This window comes from Eulemur rufifrons, chromosome 7 (genome assembly GCF_041146395.1).
Source record: "Eulemur rufifrons isolate Redbay chromosome 7, OSU_ERuf_1, whole genome shotgun sequence".
NCBI lineage: Eukaryota > Metazoa > Chordata > Mammalia > Primates > Lemuridae > Eulemur > Eulemur rufifrons.
In genome coordinates, this window is record NC_090989.1 from 276,755,890 (window position 1) to 276,773,793 (window position 17,904).

Genomic DNA, 17,904 nt, shown 5'->3' on the forward strand with positions numbered 1-17,904 from the left:
AGAGCCTGGGCTGGCACAGCACGTGGCACTCACCAGTTCCTTCTGCAGAGTCTTTTTGAGTTCCAGCATCCGCTGCTGCATCTGCTTTATAGTCTAAGGCAACCCCCCCCCCCAAAAAAGCCAATCGTGAGATGCACATTTCACCATCTTTAAGGTATAAACAGAACAGAAAGAGACCCCTGTACACCTGTGAGAGGTCTCTGCCCTGAGAAGTCCTCCTGAGAGGTCTGTGCTCAGTTGTCACTCCCATGTGCCTACCACTGTTGAGCTGTATTTCCTTCTAGGTCCCACAATGGCCACCAAGTGGTCACCATCCCTCTGTGCAGGAGATGAATGCCCCAGTGCTGCCCAGACACTTCCCATGGGCTTGGTCCTCCAGCCTGCTGCTGGCCACCTCCACAAACAGCTCGGCTGGAAATGGCTGTGGATGATGTTTTGTCTTTCGGAATTGTATGTATGTGCTGTGATCCCCAGGTAGGATCCCCAGGCTACAGTTTATGGTTCTCAGTATCACTGTGGCTCTCTGAAATACCATAATTAGCAATGCGTATTTTCAGCAATGTAAAAGGTCATGATTTTTCTGTACACACCAACATTGGGTTTTATATCCTTTATTTATTTTTCTTTCTTTTTATACTTTTAAACTTTTTTTCAATAACCGCACCTCAGATAAACCTCATTGGCTACGATACTGCCACTGCGAAAAGCTATCCTTTATTTATTTTAATTTTTTTAGACGGGGGTCTCATTATGTTGCCCAGGCTGGCCTCGAACTCCTGGGGTCAAATGATCTTTCTGCTTTAGCCTCCTGAGTAGCTGAGACTACAAGTGTGTGCTACTGTGTCCAGCTTATTTTTTTTTTAATTAGTGAGTATAATTAATATTATGAGCCTTAAATGTAATTTATGACACATTCCATTATTCATTAGAAATGCTGAACTCTATTTTCCCAATTAAAAACTTTATAATCGGCAATACAGGAAAGAATTTTTTATTATTTATTTATTTATTCATTCACCACTGCAACAGGGTCTTGTAGTGGGGGAGAGAGACTGGGCTTGGCTCCAGGAAAAATTTTTAAATAAAAATTTCTCCAAAGTCTCACAGCTGTAACATCAAAATAAGTTTCCCTTGTGTACTTCTAGTCCACATCCCCATTGAGTAGTTAGAATTTTGAATACTCGAGTTTCATTTATCAGAGTTTTCACAGCTTTCTACAGTCCTACTGGTAACGGTTACTGTGACAGGAACTCCAGGGGGTGCCCCCGTCTTACTGCGTGGCTGGGTTTCCAGTTTGAAACGAAGCTGCAATACAGACTCAGCTGTGTTTCCTCAGGAGAGATGCACGCATTTTCAACTGCCCGCACACACCCCCCTCTGTAAGATGGCAGCCTGTGGTTTCCATCTGTATTCTCCTGGCTGACCATAAGGCTGGACATCGCCCCAAAAGTACATCTGCTATTTTATCTTATGTTACTTGGTTTCCTGGGGGTTTTGCTCATTCATTAATTCATCCAATAATTACTGATTACGTCCCCTACCATGTGCCAGACACTGTCCTAGGGGCTGGAGAAGCAGCAATAAACAAAAAGAAAAAGTTCTGTCCTCAGGAGGGAACAGAATCAATAAAGACACAGCACATCAGAAGGTGGTAAGAGGCTCGGAGAGAAGGAGTTCTGGTGGGGAGACTGGTTAGACGGGGCAGGGGAGGCCTCCCTGACAAAATGATACCACAAAGGAAGTCAGGGTCATTGGGGGAAGAACCTTCCAGACAGAAGGCTCAGCAAGTGCAAAGGCCCTGACGTGGGAGGGCGCTTGGTATACTCACAGACAGGCAAGGCCCACATGGCTGAGAGGGAGTGATGGGGACAGAAGGGCCAAGGTGGAGGGTAGTGATGGGGCCAGATCACACAGGCTTTGCAGGCCACGGCAAGGACTTTGGCTTTCAACAAGAGATAGGAAGTCATCAGGGGACTGGGACAGAGGAGTGACAGGGAGACCAGTTAGAAGTCCAATGCCACCTCCTAGAGAAGAGCTGATGGTAACGTGCAGTGGGTGGCAGTGGTGAGAAGTGGTTGGTTCTGGGTAAAGTTTGATGCTGGTGGAGAAGGAACCAAGGCAAGTGAGGACACTCCAAGGCTTCTGCCATTTCCTGAGATGGGAAAGGTGGCCGTGGAAGCCAGTGAGCACAGCGAAGCTGAGGTGTGGTTGCGGCGGTTTTAAGTTTCAGATGACTCTTAGACATTCACATGGAGACACAGGACAGATTCATGAGACTGGAGTCCACGGAGCCGCCTGGGCTGGGCATAGGGGTGCGGGTGAGATCGCTGAGGAGTGAGCACAATGCAGAGAAGAGGTCAGCGGGCTGGACCCTGCTGCCCATGGTATCTGCGAGTGGGAAGGAGGCTGGCCCGGAGGAGGAGGGGGAGGAGGAGGAGGAGGAGGAAGAAGCCACAGAAGGGAGCTTCAAGAGGAGGGAGAGACATCTGCCCAGCGCTGCCCACAGGCCAGTCAGAAGGAAAATGAGGAAGCAACTTCTGGATTTAGCACTGTGGATGTCACCAAGAGCCCGATGAGAGCTTTCTTCTGCGGGGCGAGGAAGTCCGATGGACAGGGCTGAGAGAGACGAGGAGGGGTGGCAGTGGAGACGACAGATATAGAAAGTTTCAACGTGAGAGTGTGGGAGGAGGGCAGAGAAGTGCCGCAGTAGCCACAGGAGGACGAGAGCTAAGTGCTTTTATTAGACCACGCTTGCAAGTGGACGGAAGGACTCCAAGAAAAAACGACGACGCAGGGGAGAAGGGGGAAGCGGCTGGAGCTCCTGAGAGGGCAGGAGGAGTGGGGCGGAAGGACAGAGGGTGGGTGGGCGCTTGGCCAAGGTCACAGGAAGGCCTGGCATGGAGGCTGTGGAAAGTCTCTTCTTGGTGAAGTAGGATGGCAGGAGAGCGAGGGTGGGAGAGGCAGGATTGGAGTTGAGGGCAGCAGAGCATCACGGCCTACCGAACCAGGCAGGACTGCAGGGGACGTGCCAGTGTGACCGTGCAGCCTCCCGCAGGCATGGGGCCGGGAAGAGCTGGATTTAACCAGAGCTGGGGCTCGGCCAGGCAGTCTGAGGAAAGGGGGAGAGGCTGGAGAACCGAGGGTGCCAGTGAGGCAGAGTGATCACGACGCAGCGTGGACACGGAGCTGAGTGGGGAGGCAGGGAGGCCCTACGACCGGGGAGGCCACAGGCTCAACAGTCGCAGTCCCGGTGGGGCCCGCATGAAATTCACAAACGGGCAAACCGAGCCTTTAGTGTTCAGGGATGTGAGCTGCGGTGGTACAACTAGACAGAGAGCAAGGCAGTCACTTCACACGGTCAGGATGCAGTGACTGATGGGAGCTGTGGGGGCCTGCGTGGGGCCTGGCTGCCGGGATGCCGGCAAGGACCCGACGCCTGTCCAGGCTGGTTCCGTGTGTGTTTGCTTTTTGTTAATTCATTGAGCCACACATGGTTTTGTACACTTTTCTGCATGTATTTTATATTTCACAATGAGAGATTAAATGAGAGAGAGAGAGAGAGAATGAACACTCTTTCCCTTCGTTAAAGATCTAAAAAAAAAATACACACATGCAATTTGAGGGCAGAATTTCAGGCCTGAGCAATAACCAGACAGCACACTAAGCTTCACAGAATACTTTAAAAACCAGAATCAAGGGCCAGGTGTGGTGATGCACACCAGTAATCCCAGCACTTTGAGAGGCCAAGGTGGGAGGCCATGAGTTCGAGACTAGCCTGAGCAACACAGCAAGACCCCGTTTCTACAAAAAACAAACAAACAAAAATAGCTAGGTGTGGTGGCTTGAGCCTGTAGTCCCAGCTACTTGAGAGGCTGAGGTAAGAGGATCCCTTGAGCCTAGGAATTCGAGGTTGCAGTGAGCTATGATGATGCCACTGCACTCTAGCCTGGGAGACAGAGCAAGACTCTGTCTCAAAACCAAACCAAACCAACCCGAAACACCAATGAGGATCAAATGAGACCCCGAATTTCCAAGTGCAGGGTATGGTGGGATCATGACATTTATTGAGCCTCTACCAAATAGCAAGTTTACAAGATAGTTAACAAAGACCTTCCCCTAACTGCCGCCCTGCCCCCCTGCCCCCCTGCCCCCCTGCCAAAAAGCAAAAACCCTTAATGGCAGGTGTCAGTGCTATCATTCCAAAGCTGTAGAAAGGAAGTGCAGAGGTGAGAGGACTATCCCTATGGCCCGGCTGGGGACAGCAGAGCTGGCAGGGAACACCTGGACTTGCAGCTGCTCAAGCTCTGACACACGGACAGTATCTCAAGGGGCTGGGAGAAGAGGAGGTCCTGGCGGGTAGGGAGGATGTAAGAGGCAAACGGCAGAGGAAAGGCAGGGGGCAGCTCTTTTGCTGAAGGAGGTAACGTCTCCCGAGAGCTGCCAGGGCACCACCAAAACCCTCCGAGATGAACTGAGACATTTCAGGCACCAGGGTGGGGACAGAGTGGAGACAAAAACTGCCGAGGCCCAGGGCCCACTCACCTTATTTTTCTCTGCAAGTTGCTGCTCCAAGTCCTGTTTCTCCTTCTGTAGCTGTCCTAGATCCATGGCCCCAACCTCCCCATTTGGTGTCCCTCCTGCAGCTGGAAGCTGGTACAAGGCCTTCGAGGTCACCTGCAGGGTAGTGGCAGCAAGTTGAGAGCCAGGACACATAGTGCTGAAGCTGCGTGGGGAAGGGGAGCCAGCTGGCCTGCAGGTGTGGCCTGGTGAGCGCCCACAGGCAGCTGGCCAGGAGCCAAACTCAAACTATGGAGAAGATGATCCCGCCACTGCCTTCCAGAGGGACAGTTAGCTTTCCTCGCAACTAGCCTTTGCTCGGGCCACAGGGCTTTCTTTCCTTCTGCACACTGACAGGCACTGCCACCTACAATGGGCCCTTCAGGCCTCATGACCTCCTGGCCACTTGAGCATCCCCATGTTAAAAGAAAGGACACTACAGCAAGGGGGAGGGCCCCGCTCACTGTCTCCCCTCTGCCACCTTCCTGACAACTCACAGCATCACCCTGTGCCCTGCTGCAGCGGCCACGTAGGCACAGCTGGGACTTACGTTTGGCTCGCTGGCTGGCAGTGCCTCACCCTGCTCCGGGCCCCGCAGCCTCAGCAGGTCCTCCTGTTCCGCGGCTGCCGCGGCCTCGTCCACCCTCAGGCTCCGCAGGGCCTCCAGCTCACCCTGCAGCTGGCGCATCTGCAGCAGGGCTGAGTTGTGATCTAGGTCGGGGCAGAGGGGAGGTGTGCACTGTGAGCCCAGTGATCCCACGCTGCTTGGTGACAGGGCTATCACCAAGCAGGAAAAGGAGAGAAGGCCAGCCAGGAGGAGACTCCTCACCCTGCTCCAGCTGGAGAATCTCCTGCTCTTTCTGGAGAAGCACTTCAGCTTTTTCCTGTAGACTCTGCTCCTTCTCGTCTATCATGGCTGTCAGGTTAGCAGCCTTGGAGAGAAAAATCAACACGAGAGAAGGTTGGCAGCAGTGACCCTGTGTACCCCATATGAATCTCCACTTTTCCACCACCCAAGGTCCACCATAGACCCCTCCCTGAACAAGACAGACCACGGTAAGCTCTGCTCCTATGAACAAGCAAAAGTCTATTCTCCTTGACAGGGTCCCTGCACAGGGGCAATTGCCTCTCACTGCCCCCACCCCGGCCTACAGTGGCCTAACCAGAGATGTGGCCATTCTGTCCAACCTTCCAACAAACTGTCATAACCATGACTTCCACTTCCTGAATGCCTGTGATGTGCCCAGCTCTGGCGGGCGTCTGATACACATTACCTCACTCCAGTATCCCGGACATGTGATTAGAAGGACTAGTGTCCGTGGCAGAGGAGACTCTGAGACTCAGATTTTAAGGACTTAAAATCTTACCAAAGGCCTAGAGCCAGTTAACTAGGAGGTCTGGGGCCAGACGCTAAGACTGTCTTCAAAGGAGGCATTTCCCACACTTCCTGCTGAGAGCCCAACCCAAACTGCTGTAGCTGTCGGCACATGGGGGCAGTGCTGGGCCACGTCATAGAATTAGAGCCCGGTAGGTTCCCGGGCATGGACTTTTTTCCCAGGTAATGTTTAGAACTAAAACTGACCATCAAATATTAGGAAAGGTCATCCTGTGGGGTGAGGATTTCTTTAAAACATTTTTTTCCCAACTTCCTAAAGACCAGAGGGGCATCACGCAGCCGACTGCATTCCCCGAGACCGGTGTCCGCCCCCTACCCTGGACAGAGGGGGCCACTCCAACAGTCCCACAGCCAGATGGGGGCTGGTTGGGGAGCATCACCCCTCAGCGTCAAACGGGGCCCACCTGTTGCTGGAACTCTTCCCTTTGCTTCCGCACCTCCTCCAGGGCTTGCGCCATCGCCACACTCACAATTTCTCTTTGGCTCCACTCCTCCTACAGTCCAGGAAACAGGCAGGAGACTGAGCTCCAAAACTCAGTTCACATTTTCTTAGCTGCGTACTTTGCATGAAACCTGACAGAGAGGTACTGCCTTGCGGGGCCACAGCCACATTCTGCCCACTTCCCGAGGTTCCCAGGCCGCCTTCCTGCTGCACTGTCATCTGTATCCCTCTGGTAACTGCCCTTGTGGACAACCCACTGACTTCTCTGGAAACCAGCTAAGGGTCCATTTGTCCCATGAGCATACCAGCTGGTACCAGACCCAAGCAAGGGGCCCAGACTTGAAGAGCTGGTCTAAGGAAATCAGCACGTAAGAAGACAGACTCCCAGGCTGTTATGAACAGAGTGGTGGACCGCGACAATCCCATCACAGAAAGAATAATGAGCAATTACTGCAATTTAACAGGATAAAACGTCATGGACTTGGCCGAGTGCGGTGGCTCACTCCTGTAACCCCAGCACGCTGGGAGGCTGAAGCAGGAGGATCGCTTGAGCCCAGGAGTTTGAGGTTGCTGTGAGCTAGGCTGATGCTACCGCACTCTAGCCCGTGCAATGGAGCGAGATTCTGTCTCAAAAAAAAAAGTCACGGACTCATCAAAATTACCCCATTTTTATAGGAGAGAAAACAGAGGCTCTGGAAGGGTAATTTGCCCAAGGTCCTAAAGCTAGTAAGAAAGCCAGCCTGTGTCTGAGCTCAGGGCCAGGCCTCAGATGCCAGATTCTACCTGCCAGAGTATCTTCTACCACGAGCAGGGCTACCCCAGTGGCCCTGCCTGGAGCACAGAGACCATCCCCGGGACAAACAGTGAAGCCTTCCTGAGACTGGTGCCCGTGTCTGCCAAGCAACCCCAGATGTCCCAGATGACTTGGTAGGTACCTGAACACCAGCCAGGGAATGCCCTGGGGAGAACAAGAGGTGATGTCCACTGTTTCTGTCTACCCAGACCCCACCTCTTTTTTGGGGTAAGAGCCTCACTGTTCGTGCTCCCCACTCCCATTCTGAAATTCCATGTGGTTCTGGCAGGGCAGATAGTAATACCCTGATTTTGTGGCACGTGATTTAGACCTGGCCAATTGTAGTATCTCATCCCCTTGACCAAATAAATGAATCCAACGGTGGCTGTCACTCAAGATGAACCAATCAGAGTCCCTTTTTACATCAGAACCCTTCTTTATATGGTGAAGCTGAGGGGGAGAAGCCCTCTTTCACCTGCGGTGCTAAGCTGGAACATTCCAAGCCTGGAGCTGCTGTGACATTGTCTGCAGAGCAGCCCACAGAGCTGAGAGAGCAAGATGCTGACAGGCAAGAGATAGCCCCACAGGTCGCAGTTCCAGCCTGACTAGTCTTTCTGGTTCCGTCAGCTACCCAGCTCTCCCTAAGAAACCTCCCTTCCCACTTATGTCAGGACCAGCGGGGCAGTGGTGGTGATGTCAGCCTCACCCACCTCCCACTGTGGGTTGTCAGAATTGACCTTTAGTGAGTTCACCTCTGGCGACAAGGAAATGCTGGTGCCTGAACTCAAAAGGCCGAAGGTGGGACTTTGGCAAACCCCAGACAGCATCCCTCATCGGGGGCCTATGACCATCACCTCCTCCCAAATGCCGGTTTTGGGGGTGGTTCTGTTGATACAGGGGAGGAGCAGGAGGTGTCAGGCTCAGTGGAGAGGATGGGGAGGCCTGGGGGAGATGACAGGAGGGCCATGCCTCCTCAGAAGCCTTTTCTGGGCAAGTTGGGGAGAGACACTATTCTATACAGCCAGGAGGCAGACCCTTGTGTAAGACAGGAAGGGCAGGCCAGGGCGGGAAGCAGAGACTCACAGCACCTCCGTGCTGGGCCTCTGGACCTGCACTGGGCACTTTTCACCCACAGTCATGTCTGATCCTGAGGAATGCTCCTGAGGTCAGGGGCTACCATCTTCAGTTCAAGAAAAGGAAAATGGATTCCCTCAAGGGTCAGCTATTGAGGGACTAGGCTGGCAGGCAGAACTGAGTCTACATGGCTCCAAAGTCTGTGCTAGTGCCACAGAGCCGCATAAGATCCGGGACTGTAATATCTGAGGTTGACAGTTCCAGCTCAGGTTTGCAGTGTGGAAAGCGTGGCCTGTACCTCTCGGGAGCCACCAGGCCACCCACGTGCAGCAGCCTCTGCACCTGGGGATGATTTCCCAGGACAGGTGCAGGGAACAGCTGTTTTGAAAAATATGGATAAAAATAATTCTAAATGTATGTGCACCTAATAACAACAGTGCTTCAAAATATAAGAAGATTGACAGAACTAAAGGGAAAAAGAGACAAATCCACCTTACAGTTGAAGCTTTAGCACACGCCTCTCAGTAACTGATGAAACAAGTAGACAAAAATCAGAAAATATGTAGATTTCAATAATACTATCAACCAACTTGATCTAATTAGCATTTACTGAATACTCTAACAGCCGCATTGAAATATGTGCCAAGACAGACTATAAGGTGGGTCATAAAACAAGTGTGAATAAATAGCAAAGGACTGAAATCAGAGTATTATCTAACCAAAATTGTATTAAAGTCCAAATAGCCAGAAAATCCCCCAAACTTCTGGAATGAGCCTGCGTGTGCTGGTGTTGAGTTCCCGCCTCCCGGCCCACGGCCACCCTCCCACATCCCGCACTGTGGCGCTGGGCCTGCTGCCCCCCGCTCCGCACCAAGGTCTGCCACAGGGAGGGCTGGGGAGATGGAGAGGTTCCGGGGAGCACTATCCCAGCAGCGCTTCTTCGCCTGGCAGCAGCTGCATCCTGCCTGCAGTTTTCCCAACACCTGCTGCCTCACCCCACACACCAGCACCCCTGCGCGGCACCCCCTCTCACAGGTCTGCGTGGCCAATCTGTGGGCTCCGCCTCTTCAGCCCTAACTTGAGTAATTCCAACTTCTCCACTTTGTTCCCTTAGTCCAAGGGTTGGAAGCTGCAGTTGCCACCTCCGTGATGTCTCTTAACTGTTTCACCCCGTTAAAAGCTTTACTTTAGAACACATATTCTGATTCAACTGGGTGGTTCCTACCTCCTGACTGCACCATGAATGACACACAGTGAGTCAGATTCTCCGTTTCTGCCGGTGTCAGTGTATCAGCGTCCCACAGCAGCTGTAATATATCACCACGAGCCCAGTGGCTTAAAACAACATTAGTTTATCATCTCACAGTTCTGGAGGCCAGAAATCTCAACTGAGCCTTATGGGGCTAAATCGAGGTAATGGCAGGGCAGTGCTCCCTGCTCCCTCAGGAGGCTCCAGTAAAGTCTGTTTCGTTGCCTCTTCCAGCTTCTAGAACTTCATTCCTTGCCCCATCGCCCCTTCCTCCATCTTGAAAGCCAGCAGTGTAGCACTTTCCCATCTCTTTGCTTCCATTCTCACATCACCTTCTGCCTTCTGTGTAAAAGCCACCTCTCTCATACAAACACAGTTGTGATTCCATCTGAGGCCCACTCAGACAATTCAGGATAATCCCCCCATCGCAAGATCCTTAATTTAATCACCTCTGCAGAGCTCCTTTTGCCATGTAAGTTAACTCTCACAGGTTCTACGGATTAGTTTTGCTAATTTATATTTTTCTAGAATTTTACCATCTAACTTTTAAAATGTATTGGCATAAAGTTGTTTATATGCCTGTTTTTAATGTCTGCTGGACATGGAGTAATGTTTCCTTTTTCATTCCTGACATTTGTTATTTGTGCCACTTCTTTTTTTTCTTGGTGAGTCTCACCCAGAGTTTAACAACTTTACTAGTCTTCAAAGGATCAACTTTAGGTTTCATCCATTCTCTTTATTAGGAGAGGATCTCATTTATTTTAATTTTCTATTTCATTAATTTGTGCTCTTACATTATTTCTTCCTTGAGTTGATTTGTTGCTTTTTTTCTGATTTTTGAGATGGATATGTGGCTCAATTTTCAGTCTTTCTTCCTAAAAGATGCACTTGAGACTAAAATTTCCTTCTAAGCACTGCTTTAGTTATATTCTACCAGTTCTGAAATACAGTATTTACATGATCATTTATTTCAAAATATTTTCTAATTTCTGTTGTGATTCTTCTTTGACCAATAGGTTATTTGGAAGTACACTTCCTAATTGCAAACATGCAGGCGCTTTCTATATATTTATTTTAATTTTTTTTGAGATAGGGTCTCACTCTTTTGCCCAGGCTGCAGTGCGGTGGCTATTCATAGATGTGATCATAGCTCACTGTAGCCTGGAATTCCTGGGCTCAAGCAATCCTCCCGCCTCAGCCTCCCGAGCAGGTGCGCCACTGTGCCCAGCTAGTTTCTATATTTTTATTACTGATTTTTAGTTTCACTGCATTGTGGTCGGCATACTCTATGTGATTTCACCTCTCTGAAATTGTTTGAGACTTGCTTTATGGTCAACTTTTCCAAATATTCAATGTACACCTGAAAAGCATATCTGCCTTCTGCAATTGTTGGGTACAGGGCTCCACGTAGTCCATTAAGGATATTAATGGTGGTGTTCAACACCAACACTACTATATCCTTACTCACTTTTTGTCAAACTGTTCTGTCAATTAAAGAAGTTTGTTAAAATATCCCAGTAAGATTGTAGATTTGTCCATTTATTCTTGTATTTCTGCCAATTTTTATCTTTTGGAGTTTTATTAATAGGAGCATCAATGTTTAGAATTATTTATCTCCCTGAAGAATGGATCTCCATTTTTATTAATAATGGTTCTTGCCTGAAGTCTACTTTGATTATTAATACAGCTACTCCTAGATTAATTTTAGCTCATGACTGCATATTATATATTTTTCCAACTTTTCCTTTTCAATCGTTTTGTTCCATTATGTTGTAGATATTTCTCTTATAAATAGCGTTTGGTTGCATTTTTTAAAAAATATCATTCTAAAAATCTCTATTAATCGGAGAATTTAAATACTGACTTATTTGGGTTTCAATTTACTATCTTAACATACTTTGTGTCCCGGTCTCTATTTTTTTTTTTTTATCCTTTATTTTCTATTTTGGATTGACCTTTTAAAATTTCTTTTTTCACCCTTTATGAGTCTGGAAGTTATATGTTTTTTCATTATTTTCTTAGTGGTTAGTCTGGAGATTACAACATGCCTTTTTGACTTATCAAAGCCCAGAGTTATTTGGTAGCTTTGTCCTGTTCCTAGACAAGGCGAGGGCTGAGAATACTGACTTCAGTTATCTTATCTGACTTGGGTTATTTTTGTCTTATATTTTAGTTCAAATTAAATAGTTATTAAAATCATTTTTCACAATGTTCATTTAGATCTATATACTTATTTGCAATAATCATTGCTCTTCATTCCCTCTTACCTCCTTACATCCTCTGTACTGCCATCTAGAATTTTCCTACACCTGAAAGATACTCGTTAGTATTTCCTTTAGTGCAACTCTGCTGGTGTTGAATTCTTTGTTTTATTGGTTTTCTTTGGTTCCACCATGCTGTGTGGGTCTGGACTTTCACATTTATTCTGTTTGGATTTGGAAGGATCCCTAACCTGTGACTTGATAGCTTCCAGCAGTCTGAAAAAATCTCAGCCATTATCTTGTCAGTGATTGCTTCTCTCTCTTTTTTTCCATTTCCTTCTGAGATTCCAATGACACATGATGAAGCAACTCACTGTATCATGTACGTCTCTTCTTTCTTTCCTGTACTTCATTTTGGATAGTTTATTCTGCCCTTTCTTCCATTTTACTAATTCTCTCTTTAGTTTTAATCTACTGTTAAATTCATTCAGTGTTTTTTAAATGGACTTTTGTCTTATCAAAGCCCAGAATAACTGACAAGTAAGAAATAGCATACATTTAAAGTGTGCAGGCCAGGCACGGTGGCTCACGCCTGTAATCCTAGCACTCCGGGAGGCCGAGGCAGGAGGATCGCTCGAGGTCAGGAGTTCAAGACCAGCCTGAGCAAAAGCGAGACCCCATCTCTACTAAAAATAGAAAGAAATTATCTGGCCAACTAAAATATATATAGAAAAAATTAGTTGGGCATGGTGGCGCATGCCTGTAGTCCCAGCTACTCAGGAGGCTGAGGCAGTAGGATCGCTTAAGCCCAGGAGTTTGAGGTTGCTGTGAGCTAGGCTGACACCAAGGCATTCACTCTAGCCTGGGCAACAGAGTGAGACTCTGTCTCAAAAAAATAAAAAAATAAAAAAAATAAAGTGTGCAATTTAATGAATTGGGGTGAAATCATTACTGTAATAAAAACAATGAAAATATCCATTACCCCCCAAAATTTCCTCAAGGCCTTTTGTGATCTACTGTATTCACTTCAGTTACTGTATTTTTCAGGCCTAAAATTCTATTTGATTACTTTTCAAAACTGCTGTCTTTTATTATAATCTCCATATCTCTGCTGAAATGTTTAATTTTGTCTTTTATCTCCTTAAACATAGTAAGCATTGTAATTTACCTCTGAGCTCTTGTGAATCTGTTTTTTCTGTTCATGTTGTTTTGTATTTTTTGTTTGTCTGATTATCTTAGATTTTGTTTGCTTTCTCTAGTCACCCAGGACTAGGATCACTTTAATCCTAAAATTAGCTAATGAGGCTGGATGTGGCAGCTCACCCCTGTAGTACTAGCATGTTGAAAGGCAAAGACAGGAGGATGGCTCGAGGGAACAGGAGTTCAAGACCAGCCTGGGCAACACAGCAAGACCCCTGTCTCTACACAAAAAAAATTTTTTTAAATTAGCCGGCTGTGGTGGACTATAGGCACCAGCTACCCAAGAGTCCTAGCTACTTAGGAGGCTTGAGGCCAGGAGTTTGAGGCTGCAGTGAGCTATGATGATGCTACTGCACTCTAACTGGGGCAACAGAGCAAGACCCTGTCTTTTTTTTTTTTTTTTTTTTTTGAGACAGAGTCTCACTCTGTTGCCCAGGCTAGAATGAGTGCCGTGGCGTCAGCCTAGCTCACAGCAACCTCAAACTCCTGGGCTCAAGCAATCCTCCTGTCTCAGCCTCCCGAGTAGCTGGGACTACAGGCATGAGCCACCATGCCCGGCTAATTTTTTCTATATATATTTTTAGCTGTCCATATAATTTCTTTCTATTTTTAGTAGAGATGGGGTCTCGCTCTTGCTCAGGCTGGTCTCGAACTCCTGAGCTCAAACGATCCGCCCACCTCGGCCTCCCAGAGTGCTAGGATTACAGGCGTGAGCCACCGCGCCCGGCCAAGACCCTGTCTTAAAAAAGACCCCCCAAAACCAAAAAACTAATGGGATTTTCTGGGCCACACCTGCATATGCAAATGAGTGCAATCAAAGCGGGGGCTGGGTGCTGGTTACTTCTGGTTCACCCTTACTCCTAGCGTGCAGGCCTCTGGTGTGCCAAAGCAAAGCTTTAAGGATCTCCCAGGCTGGATCCAAGGTGGGACTTAAACTCTAATTTTTATTCCTCCCACTTTGATAAGCTGTAAAAAATTTAGATAATCTTCCAACCTCTTCAGGATCAGCAAATATCCCCAGGGCAAAAGCTGCTCCACGTGCTGGGCTCACCTCTCTGAGTTGGACAGGCCTCTCCTCAGACACTTTTTTATTTTGGCCAGCTTATTCTGGCAGTCCTCAGGGAATGAGCTAGTCTGAATTACCTTGTCTGCTTTTACTGGCAGTGGAAGCATCTCTAGCGTCACTTTCACCTGCTCTGGTCAACCTCATCCCCACCACTCCAGGATGAATGCTCTTGCCAAGGTTGCCAATGAACTTGGTCTTGCCAAATAATAATGGTCAGTTCTCTGTCTCCTTTCTTGAGCAGTAGGCAGCATATGACCCAGTTCACTACTCAGTCCTTCCCGTAACACTGTCTGTCCTTTACTTCTAGGATTCAACACTCTCCTGGTTTTATTGCTGTCCTACTTGCAGCTCCTTTGGAGTCTTCTCTGTTGGCTCCTCCTTTTGCTCAGAACCTCTAAATGTTGGAGCGGCCCTGCCTTCCCCTTAGGCCCTCTTCCCCTTAGGTAGACTACACTCATCCCATGGCTGACCCTCTTTGGCTGTCAATTCTACCTGTGAGCTATGCCGATGCCTTCCTACTTCATCTACCTACCCTGGACCTCTGCTCTGATTTCCAGACCCGTTAGCCAACAGCCTATGAGGTAGGCCCACCTGGGTAGGCCTCTGACACTTGACGTGTCCAAAATGGAATCCACTCTCCACTAGCTCCCAGACTCCCTCTCAGTGAATGGTACCACTATTCATTCAGTTACCCCGGTGGTTCTCTGCCAGTGCAATCCCCAAAGAGACATTTGGCAGTGTCTAGAGACCTTTTTGACTGTCATAAGTGGGAGTTGCTACTGACATCCAAAGAGGAGATGCTCCCAAGCAGCCAGAAAGACACACTTGCTGCAAACAACTCCATGACAAAGAACTGTCATCCTCACATGTCAACAGTGCTGGGCTTGAGAAACCCTGAGTGACACAAACCAACCTAGGAGTTATCACCAACTCCTTGTTCTCTCGTTCCTTCATTTAATCAGTAGCAAGTCCTAAATGCTTCATCTCTAAACTAAATCCTGAATCTGCATACTTCCCACGTCCATGGATAACATGCTAGTCACCTCTGGCCTCGATTCCTAACAAGCCTCCTGAATGTTTCTTGCTTCTGCCCGTGGCTTCCTTACCAAACATTCTCCACACAAACCCAGAGAAATCCTTTTAAAGCAAAACTTCTCATATCACTTCTCTGCTTAGGACCTGCCATGGCTTCCTGGGAAACTTTCTAATGCCTGCCTCCCTCCTCACCGTCAGCCGCACTCTCCCCCAGTCACGAAGCTGCAGCCCCACTGGCCTTCGTGCTGTTCTTTGAAGAGGCCAGCTTTCTTCTGCCTCGCAGCCTTTGTATTTGCTATTTCTTCTGTCTGCACCACTCTTTGCTCAAACCCCACCGAAGCCTTCCCCACTCTCCACATTGAAAAAAGCTCTTTCCTCCCTCCTAGCTGTCCTTGCCCCTGCTTTATTTTCTTCAGAGCATTTATTACTACATGTCACTTGGTTACTGTCTCTAGTTACAAGCTCCACAGGGCAAGAACTTTGTTTTGTTCATTGCCACATCCCAGCACCTCCAATGGTGCCTGGCACTTACAGGTACTCAAATGTTTGTTGAAGGAATACGTGAAAAAATATCTGACTCCAAAGTCCATGCTTCCCATGATACAGCACTATTGCACTAGTGCCTAAGTAACTGATCAGAGCCGATTATTGTAAGACACAGCGGGGGCAGGCACTCAGCCGTGGATGCTCTCAGAGATCTTGCCAAAGGATCTGTAAGATCTTTGAGTCTTGACCATGCTGAACAAGTACGACAGAAATGACCCATCATCCAAGGGTGCTTCGAAAGCGAGCAGGGGAGCAGGGGCCCTATAAGAAAGTGGCAGAATCTCTCTGTCCTCTTCATCCAGTTACACTGAGGGAATGAGAGGCAGCATCTGATTAAACCCCAGTTCGCGCAAGGGGAAGGGCAACAACCCTGCAGCTTGTTTCTTCATTCCCACACAAAGCCCCTGATACAAACAAACAAAACAAAGGTCCTTATGATTTTTAAAGGCCTTGTGTTAAGGTCTCACGGGAAACGCCAGGCAGAGTGGTGCTCTGACAGCATCACTTTCAGGCCGTTGTTGATCCAGAGGAAGGGCTGGGCCTGGGTGGTGGAGTGAAAAGTCAGACCAGCACCACCCCTGTGGAACTTGGACAAATTATTTTCACTAAGAACCTCAATGACATTAATTGCCAAATGAGCATAGTTCTTCTTACTGTCTGCGATCCCTGAGAGGACTTAACGAAGTGACAATTTCTAGCAGATGCCTAACAGAACTATTGAACAAACGCTAGTTCCCTCATTCTCCACTGTAAGCATGAGACTTTCACATGGCCACTCCAAACACACATGTAAGGGACAGGAACACTTTTGGCAAACTCTGACTCAATTAAATGAATACCTTTAGCTTCTTTAGTTCAAACTGGTGATGTTGTAGAGAACGTTCATATTCACTCCTGCTTTCTTTAAGGGCTGCATTTTCTTGCTCCAGTTCTCTCTGCAAATTGAGAACAACATACATAAAAAGAAAAGGTCTTCACTACCATATTTCCCCTGACAACGGTCCTATCTCTTTGACATGGCACCTTTGAAATACTCCTCCCCTTTCTGGTCACTGAGGAGGTGGGAGATGAGAATGGGGGTGAGGGTACGAAAGAGAGAACTACTTGAAAAACCCAAGAGGAGGAGGAGAGAGGTGCATGACTCTCCAGACTGTGCAGGAGGGAGAGGGGCCATGGAGAGGGGAGCCATCAGGAGGAGCAATGCAGACTCTAAAAGACGTGTGAGAAGCTGAGGGGGATGCTCAGAAAGCACCGGAAAGTCTCTTTGGGGCACAAGGAAAAAGAAAACCCATCTGAATTGGGGTTTCGTGAATAGCAGCCTTTTGACATCTGGTCCCATGTACAGGTGTCTCATTGGAAAGCTAAGAACTGCTCTCCAAGAGCTTGAAAACAGGCTTTTGAATTAACCCATTCAGTCAAAAATGTAGAAAACAAAAATAAAGAAGGATTAACAATCAGAGAAATGTGGGACTATGTAAAACAAGCTATATAATAATCATAGGTATCCCTGGGAGGGAGCAGAAAAAGCAAAAAGCATGGAAAACCTATTTGAGGGGCTACTTGAGGAAAGCATCCCTGGTATTGCCAGCATTTAAATACCCAGATACATTATGGTCATTGAACACCTGAAAGATTAACAGCAAACAGGACACCACCAAAACACACGGTTATCAGTCTGGTCCCCAGGCAGTGAGGGGGCTGCTCTGTCAAGCACGTGGTAGACCCCACTGTGTGCTGACCCGGAGCCCCTGCACTTGGCCTCCCCCTGCTCTCCACTCACCATCCCGCGCTCTGCGGTGGCCTGCTCGGAGGCCCGCGCTCTCTCCAGGGCAGCGATCTGGGCCTCCAGGGCCCGGGCGTGCTCTATGTGCTGCTGTTCCAGAGCGAGGGCTTGCTGCTGTGCCTGGCTGCTCTCCGTATTGGCAGCGACCTGCGGGGATAGCACAGGACAGTTAGGGTGATGATGGTTTGCGGGGGGGGGGGGGGGGGGGCGCCCTAGTCCAGTCCTGAGTGTCCAGGGGAAACAACTGTCCTTCCTGTTCTCCTCCCTGGTGTTGCTGAGGTCTCCCCTGCTGTCCCCCTCCCCCCGCCGGCTCTGCCTGTGGCTCCTGGACCCTGGCCTGCCCTGGGAGGTGGAGTCTGGCATCGGTCTGGATGCTATTACTGCACCCTCAGGGTGTGTGGGGATGGCTCTGGGCACCAGCCCATCCTCAGACACAGGCCGCCTTCACGCTACTCAGAGTTGCCTCTACAGCTGAGCCTTTCCCCAGGGGAGGAAGTATAACACAGTGGTGAAGAACAAGAGCTTTGACATGAGAAAGATGTTGGTTCTGCCACTTACTGGC

The 17,904-nt window shown here is 48.6% G+C and overlaps 1 protein-coding gene across 3 annotated transcripts in view; it reads right to left on the bottom strand.

The window, feature by feature from the left end:
* Positions 1 to 17,904, bottom strand: part of GOLGA1 (golgin A1) — a 51,655-nt gene that overhangs the window by 4,092 nt on the left and 29,659 nt on the right. For all 3 annotated transcript variants that reach the window (XM_069474660.1, XM_069474662.1, XM_069474661.1), the window contains 7 exons: positions 17,340 to 17,489; positions 16,399 to 16,494; positions 6,358 to 6,447; positions 5,387 to 5,489; positions 5,108 to 5,268; positions 4,543 to 4,674; positions 34 to 93 (listed from right to left, as the gene is read on the bottom strand). In XM_069474660.1, the coding sequence (XP_069330761.1) occupies positions 34 to 93; positions 4,543 to 4,674; positions 5,108 to 5,268; positions 5,387 to 5,489; positions 6,358 to 6,447; positions 16,399 to 16,494; positions 17,340 to 17,489 (792 nt within the window). The remainder of the gene's footprint in view (positions 1 to 33; positions 94 to 4,542; positions 4,675 to 5,107; positions 5,269 to 5,386; positions 5,490 to 6,357; positions 6,448 to 16,398; positions 16,495 to 17,339; positions 17,490 to 17,904) is intronic.